At 42.9% G+C, this 7685-nt stretch overlaps 1 protein-coding gene across 2 annotated transcripts; it reads right to left on the reverse strand.

The window, feature by feature from the left end:
* Positions 1-1055: 1055 nt before the first annotated feature.
* On the reverse strand, positions 1056-4021 carry six6a (SIX homeobox 6a). Of its 2 annotated transcripts, XM_032546343.1 has the most exons (3): positions 2992-4021; positions 2215-2876; positions 1056-1346 (listed from the first exon to the last, which is right to left on the reverse strand). In XM_032546343.1, the coding sequence occupies exons 2-3, from the start codon at positions 2784-2786 to the stop codon at positions 1181-1183; spliced, it is 738 nt and encodes a 245-aa protein (XP_032402234.1). In that variant the 5' UTR covers positions 2787-2876; positions 2992-4021; the 3' UTR covers positions 1056-1180. The 2 variants fall into 2 exon arrangements, with proteins under 2 accessions (XP_032402234.1, XP_032402233.1); XM_032546342.1 differs by having other exon boundaries at positions 2215-4021.
* Positions 4022-7685: the final 3664 nt, after the last annotated feature.

Raw genomic sequence — 7685 nt, forward strand, 5'->3', positions numbered from 1 at the left:
CAAATGTGCGCATCAGTTCTGCGCACTTGAGCGGAGTGTTGCTGAAATAATGACCAGAGGTGCTGCAGCGCCAATTAAAAGATTCATCGCGGTCTGATTGCGCTGACGTCTTGGGAAAATAGACACTTGCACGTTTTAAGGAGGCGCATTTTTGTTGTTTTCGTGCATGCGCAGAGCAGCGGGCCAGGTTTTGCAATCTGCTGCGCTGTTTGATCTCTGTGATCTCTCCCGCGGATCATCCGGGTTAGTGAGCCGGCCTCTCGGTGACCTCTCCCTGTCACCCTGCATTACGGGACGCAGAGCATGTTGGCCAATTAGACCTCGCTCTGAAACGTGTCAGTGAACGCAGCACCGTGGCGTTAAAATCCCTGTCACCCCTCAAAAAAAAAAAAGAAAAGAAAGAGAATATCCCAAACCAAACAGCCCAAAGGATTCCTAATTTAAAATCAACTAATTCTACTAAAAAAAGAGGCTAAACTGACATCTTTCTTGGTCAACAGTTATTTTATTAAGTTATCTTTACCTTTTTTTTTTTTGCTTTTTTTAAACTGAAACACAACGTCACTAAAGCGCGCATGCTCAACAGGTTCACCTGTGTACAAGGTATGTATTAAAAACACCAAGCAAATGAATATGAAACTCGAAGAGACAATAGAGCAGATCGTTTTAAATAAGCAAATAAACATTATTTATAAAACTTTAAAGTAAAAATATCACAGTTCTTCTTTTCAACATGAAATACCCACAGAGAACAGCAGGTCAGGCCGGTTTGGATGGACACTCATCCCTCCTTTCATTCCTTCTTTCTTTCTTTTTTTAATATATTTCTGTCCCTTTTTTAAAAAACAATTTTCATCTTCAAGCGCTTTTAGTCCGTGAAATGTCCGGTTCCAGTTTCCACGCAGACAAACGTATAGGCCTGAAATGGCACCCACGAATGGCGGGTCCCCTCATGTTTTGGCAGCCGTCAAATGTCAGTGTGTGTGTGTGTGTGTGCGTGTGTGTGTGTGTGTGTGTGTGTGTGGGTGTGTGTGTGTGTGTGTGGGTGTGTGGGGGTGTGTGTGTGTGTGTGTGTGTGTGTGTGTGTGTGTGTGTGTGTGTGTGTTTTAACTCGAAGCAGGCACTGTTACTTGTTTTATTGGATTGTCTTTTCCCCCTTTAATCGGTCAGTTCGCGCTGCTCAGATGTCACATTCACTGTCGCTGGAGGTGATGGAGATGGCCGAGGCGGCCGCCTTGCTGGACAGGCTGGCCTCCGGGCTGGAGGAGTTCCCCAGGCGGTCCACCGTGCCGTCCTCATCCGCCAAGGAGCGAACCGAGCCGCCGGAGAGAACCTGCTGCTGTAGCCTGGACGGAGGGCAAGCAGAAAGAGAGACGGAGAGGCGTGAAACAGGCCGCCATGATGGACGTCCACCCGATTGACCATGGAAAATTACAATAAAGTATTTTACAATATTTAAAAAATGATTCCATGAGATCTGGTTATTTTTAGCTATTTTAATAAGGAAATCAATTATAACTGGGATATTTCACCATTATTATCGCAAAAAAATATTATTAATCAGGTTTTAAACAAGTTGCTGTGATGGAAGCCCATCCGTTTATCCACTGGAAATTAAAATTACAATATTTAAGAAAATATTCTAAATTATTATTATTATTGTTATTATTATTATTATTGTTATTATTATTGTTATTATTATTATTATTATTATATATATTAAAATTTTTACACCTGTTTTAACATTAAATCAGCTCCAATTTGGCTTTTTAGGATGATTATCAGTAATATTATGATTTTATGAATCAGGATTAACATACAATAATCAGCTCTGATTTAAATAAATCTTTGTAAATATTTATTTTTGGCAAAATTAGGATAAAAACAAACATTTTCATTTAAAAAATAAATCTCACAAATTTCTGTTATTATTGTTTCAGGACACAGAAATAAAATAAAACTAAATCAGTGCAGCTTCAGTAATATTGGAGGTATTTTTGCATTCATAATAAATGAAACGATAATTTTTGTCGGATATTTCTACACCAATCAGCCTTTTATAGTAAATTATAACGTTCAGCTTCAACTGGGCTGAATGTTGCAGTGGGTTTATGCTGAGAGGTTCGGCCTGTTTTGCTAGCTGCTAAATTTGCCTCCAGATGCTGAAATCTTTATTTTTTTGTCTCTTTTCGGGTCAGTGATGCTCCAGCTCACCTGTTCTTCGCAGCCGCCGCTCTGTCTCTTTGTCTCCGGTTCTTAAACCAGTTTCCCACCTGTGTGGGTGTGAGTCCAGTAGCCTGTGCTAGCTCCCTCTTTTTACTGGGGTTCGGGTACGGATCCTGCAGGTACCACTCTCTCAACAAGTGCCGGGTTCTCTCCTTGAAGCAGTGGGTCTTCTGCTCTCCGTCCCAGATGGTTCTGGGCAGCGGGAACTTCTTCCGGACCCGGTATTTGTCCACGGGCCCCAGCGGGCGGCCCCGCAGCTTCTCAGCCTCCTGGTAGTGCGCTTCCAGCCACAGCGCCTGCAGCTTCGTGTGCGACTCTTTGGTGAACTTGTGGTTCTCCAGGATGTGGTAGAGTTCGCGGAAATTGCCGGTGTGGAAGGCGACCACGGCCCGGGCCCTCAGCACCGACTCGTTCTTGTTGAGGACCTCGCAGGCCGCCGGCGCGACGGGCAGCGACCAGAGGAAGCGGCCGAGGCGCTCGATGTCGCCGCTCTCCTCCAGAGTCTCGCAGACCCCGGCGACCTGCTGCGGGCTGAAATTCAGGATGGGCAGCTGAAACATGGAGGCTTCTCCTGGGTTTCCACTCTCCCCCTCCCCTCTCTCTCTCTCTCGCTCTCTCTCTCTTTTCCTCTCTCTCTCTTTCCTCCTCGTCTTCTCTCCGTGCGCCGAGGCAATCCAAGGCACCCCAAAAAGAAAAAAAGAAAGAAGAAGAATAAGAAGAAAAAAAAAGAAAAACCAAGGCAAATCCCAAAGTTAGCGGACCAACCCGTCTGAGCAGCCGAGGGAAGCGCCGCTGAGGAGGGACGATGCTGCGCGGGGCCTCGGCTACCGCATCCTCACTCCGCCGCGGTGAACTTGACCGAAGATGCTGGAGCCTTTAAAGCCCGAGCGGCGGTGTATTTTTCAAGGTAGCCTGGGACTGAATGCAGGGAAGAATTAAAGCCGGAGCTGAGATGTATTTTTAAGGGAGGGGTGAGGAGGGGGGAGAGAAAAAGCTAGTCAAGCCCCCTCCGATGATTTCCTATTGGACTTGGCAGATTGGCTGAGCGGTTGCCATGGAAGCACGTCAATCACTGTCAAGTCCGGCCAATCGGGCGGAAAGGAGAGCTCAGCGCCTCCCTTTTCAAACACAATATCAACATTTTGACCCTTTTTTAAAATTTTGCTGCGCGTCCTGAAACGTTTCGACGCTCCCTTCCTTCTTCCCTTCTGTCCTTCCCTCCTTCCTTCCTTCCTCCCCTGTATGCGCCTTCTTTATGTCGCACAAAGTGTGCGCAGCGGATATGCGGACAGACGCACAGCCCGGTTTAACGTTGGAGCGCGTTAAGGCGGCTTTACGCAGCGAAATGACACAACTGCGCAGAAAACAAACGGCCCTGCTGCCCCCAAGGTTAAAAAAAAGAAGAAAAAAAAAGATAATGTCAGAGTGAGGAATGAAACAGACAATATCATGTTCATTCAGAGCCTGTGGCTAGTGAGGGTGATCACTGGGATTCATAACGCAGCCTTGCGCATCATTACGCTCAGGCGTTTAATTTGTATTCTTTACGCATTGGTTAGATTCCCATTTCACAATAATCCCATCAAATGTTTTTGTTGCCTTTTTTTAATCTACGTCTCAACAATATTTACATTTCTAGCTACATTTTTGTGTTTGTTACATAAATCAGAAAACAGACTTCCTGTATATAATGAATGTTTTCTTTATTTTCCTCCATCAGTGTCGACAGCGTTCAGTTTGTGATGCGCAAAAAACACAACAGAGGAGGAATATGTGTGTGTGTGGGGTGTGTGTGTGTGTGTGTGTGTTGTGTGTGTGTGTGTGTGTGTGTGTGTGTGTGTGGGTGTGTGTGTGTGTGTGTGGGATTATGACGGCCCCGGCAGGCTCCTCGGGTTTTTTAGTGGGCTATCAGACACACTCCGTTTTGTGCGCAGGCTGATTTAGTAAATAAGAGGGCGGATAGATAGCGCAGATGGTTTGAAGTGTCGGGTCAGATTATTTCATGGCTGGATACAGTAGTAAAGTTCATTCTGACGGAAAAGCCTGATATTATTTTCACAGATACCCCCCCCCCCCCCCCCCCTCCACTCTCTCTCTCTCTCTGGAGAGTGAGAGAGAGAGAGGACGCGTGCGCGCACTCGCCGCACACTCCCTCTAGTTTCACCCTTTCGGGATTTTCTTATTTATTTATTTTTTCATGACTCAGTTACGAAATGCAATAAATGCTGCTCATACCGGTTCATTCAACACCAAACATTAAAATCCCCCAAGATAACAACAAAATAAAATTTGCACCCACATTTTACTGCTTTAAAAAACAGCTTATAATTAAGAAAATTAACTTTGCAGTTGTTTTCGCCCACATTTAATCAACCTGGTGTAAATAAAGGATGGCAGCCTCTATCAGACGATAAATTGTGAGGGCGACTGACAAGGTGCCGTCCTGAAATATTCAGCTGTCAGTAAATCTTTAATGTCTGCAGGCATCCGGCCCCAAACTGAATTCACAAGGACTGCAATGCTATAGAAGAAGCATCTATTAAATATAAGCTTGGCTCTCTTAAACGTTGGGTCGCAAATAACAGCAGTTTTATATACAGTACCAATTTAAAACATTCATAAAAGAACAAAAGATGATCTGTACGCTTTTCTTTTCACCTCAAAGTGATTTTCTGCCTTTATAATCCAGCGTTCATCTAAGTTTACGCGCTGAAAACGTTGCAAATCAGCCGTTTTTATTCATTTACTGACAACATTCACGGTAACCTTCCGCTTGCACGTTGCAACCTTCTGTTTGTGTAAATATTAATTTGATGCGAGGCTGGCTGTGTGTGCGCGTCCGGGCCTGTGTCACTGTGTCAGCAGGAGATAGGCCTCCTGACACCAATATCTCCGCACATTCACTGCAACAACACAGTGCATCTCATTCAAAGACCACTATTTTTTTCCCCTTTCTTGGCCGTTTACTCCATGAATCATAGAGCCGTTGCTGCAGCCTTCAAATAACAGCGCGACTTGTTTCTTGCGTTGGTTTTTATTATATCTTTTCTTCTTCTTCTTTTTTTGGCGCATTGAACTGCTGATTATAGAAAGAAACACCAGAAAAATCAATCAAATCTGTGTTAGAAGTTATTTCACTTCTACTCAGCAGCAGCAGCAACTTTCATGATTAGCAGAAAGATAAAATATAAAACTTGACTGAAAATGAAATGAGCGGTTAAGGCGAAAGCATATTGTTTAAAAAAATGAAATTCAGAGGTAACCTAAAACTTTTTAAGTGTTTAAAATTGTTGTTTTTAATCTGTTTTTGTAAATAAATTCATCTGTAAAGTTTAATAAGAACTGCTAGCCTTCATATAGGAATAAATAGAGAAAATGACGTCAATGCTCTCTAACGCAGATGTTTACCAAACAATTATCAATAAATAAAAACCAGAGTAAAAATGTGGAATCATTCTGTAATTGTCATTTCTGACACAAATCAAATTGTGCTGGAGAACTAAGTGGAGTTTTTAACAAGACAGTTATCAGCTGAAACAATAAAACTCTTTCAAATCAAGAGTGTGGAGAAAGATGCTGCTTCAAACATAATATTCAGATTGCAAAAGGAAAGAAATGGAAGCACTGGGACAGACAATTCAAGCAAAACCCAAAGAAAACTTAAAAATTAATAAATCAAAGTAACAAATGGATAAAATGGGAGTAAATACAAAACATTATTCAGAGATAAACAGAAAGAAAAAACAAAGATCCAGATGAAAACAGAGAAGTATTGGAAGTAGCAGCAAAAAGTGTGTGTGTGTGTGTGTGCGTGCGTGTGTGTGCGTGCGTGCGTGCGTGCGTGTGTGTGTGTGTGTGTGCGCGCGTGTGTGTGTGTGGGTGGGGGTGTGTGTGTGTGTGTGTGTGTGTGTGTGTGTGTGTGTGTGCACCATATGCGACAAAGGGGCGCTGCGCTAGAAGGGGGCGCCAAAAATGGTGTAAAAAATATTTCTAGTCAGCATTTCCTGCATTGAGTTTCTGCATGCGTAGATGATTTTATCCTATAATGTGTCAGAATGCACCTCAGAAACTACAAAGCAGGGATTGAGTGATTAATCCTGGATCCTTTGTGTAAGCTGAGTGCATGAAGAACTGCAGCACATTTCTGCTGCACAGCAAATTTGAAAGCCTAATCTGTGCAGGAAACAGTCAGGTAGTTTCATCCTAAAACAGGGTTTGCTGAAGGTGGAAGCGTGTTTGGGTTGAGATGTATTGGCAACCGAGTCAAGAGTTTTTTTTTTTTTACTGTTCCTCAGGAAATGAAGATCCAGTCAGGTATCAGTCCAACTGGGGATCCGTGGAAAGTGAAATGATGGTGCACAGCGGATCAGTCTGCTGCAGGAGCCATGATGTTGGAACCTAATTGATGGAGGATATTGCTTTTATCGTAGGAGTAAAATGGTTGGGAGTGAATCGTCTGAGGGAGATAGGAGTAAATCCAAAACATTATTCAAAGCTAAGCAGAAAAAAACAAGGATCCAGAGGAAAACTGACAAGTACGATAGCGGTGAGAAAAAATGGGCGTGCACTGCATGCAAAGGGGCGCTGCTGCAGGGGGCGCTGCTGCAGGGGGCGCTGCTACAGCGGGCGCTGCTACAGCGGGCGCTGCTACAGCGGGCGCTGCAGCAGGGGGCGCTGCTACAGCGGGCGCTGCTACAGCGGGCGCTGCAGCAGGGGGCGCTGCTACAGGGGGCGCCAAAAATGGCGTAAAAATTATTTCAAGCTGCAGCAAATGATTTTTGCTTCTTGGTTCCATCATTTTGTCTGAAAAAAGTTGAAAACGGTTAAATTTAACGTTTTAAAGTCAATGTGCAGCTTTAGCTTATTTAGGCTGAAGATAACAGAGGAGGTGTTTAACGCACGGCAGAGCTGGGTAGGAAGTCAAGTAAGAGTAAAAAAGTATTTGGTAAAAAGTACTGATCAAATTATTAATCATTTAATATTTAAAAATTACATAATCAGACAGACCAAAATATAAAGTTAAGTGGAAATTTTGGTATTTTAAGGACAAAAATGACAACAATTCCTAACAAAATCAGCCAAATTTAAAAAAATTCAAAATCAGTTTCTTTCAATAAAATAACTTATGAAACTTTAACAAAAACTGCAGGTGTCTGTGTCTGGTGAATTTTTGGTTAAAATATGTTTGTTTTTCATTCAGTGGGTAGAAAATCCAGAAATTTTACTCAAGTAACAGTAAAAGTACTTCATAATGAACTTTCTCTAGTAAAAATAAAAAGCAAATATACACATAAAAGTAAATTTTTTTCAAAAGTAAATGTAACTAGTAATTTCCTGGCTACTTTTTACTTTTACTTGAGTACAGATACGTTGAAGTAGTGCTTCTCTTACTTGAGTACAACCTCAGGGTACTCTGCCCACCTCTGCCGCTCGGTTTCTTTTTGCGATAGCAGCACATT

The sequence above is a fragment of the Xiphophorus hellerii genome, chromosome 19, assembly GCF_003331165.1.
Source record: "Xiphophorus hellerii strain 12219 chromosome 19, Xiphophorus_hellerii-4.1, whole genome shotgun sequence".
In the NCBI taxonomy this organism is placed as follows: domain Eukaryota; kingdom Metazoa; phylum Chordata; class Actinopteri; order Cyprinodontiformes; family Poeciliidae; genus Xiphophorus; species Xiphophorus hellerii.

What these genes read in the sequence shown, in the direction of transcription:
- six6a (XM_032546343.1), bottom strand. Translation starts at nt 2,786, where the DNA reads ATGTTTCAGCTGCCCATCCTGAATTTCAGCCCGCAGCAGGTCGCCGGG. An exon ending in GCGGCGGCTGCGAAGAACAG is followed by an intron (nt 1,347 to 2,214) that starts GTGAGCTGGAGC and finishes CCCTCCGTCCAG; the next exon opens with GCTACAGCAGCAGGTTCTCT.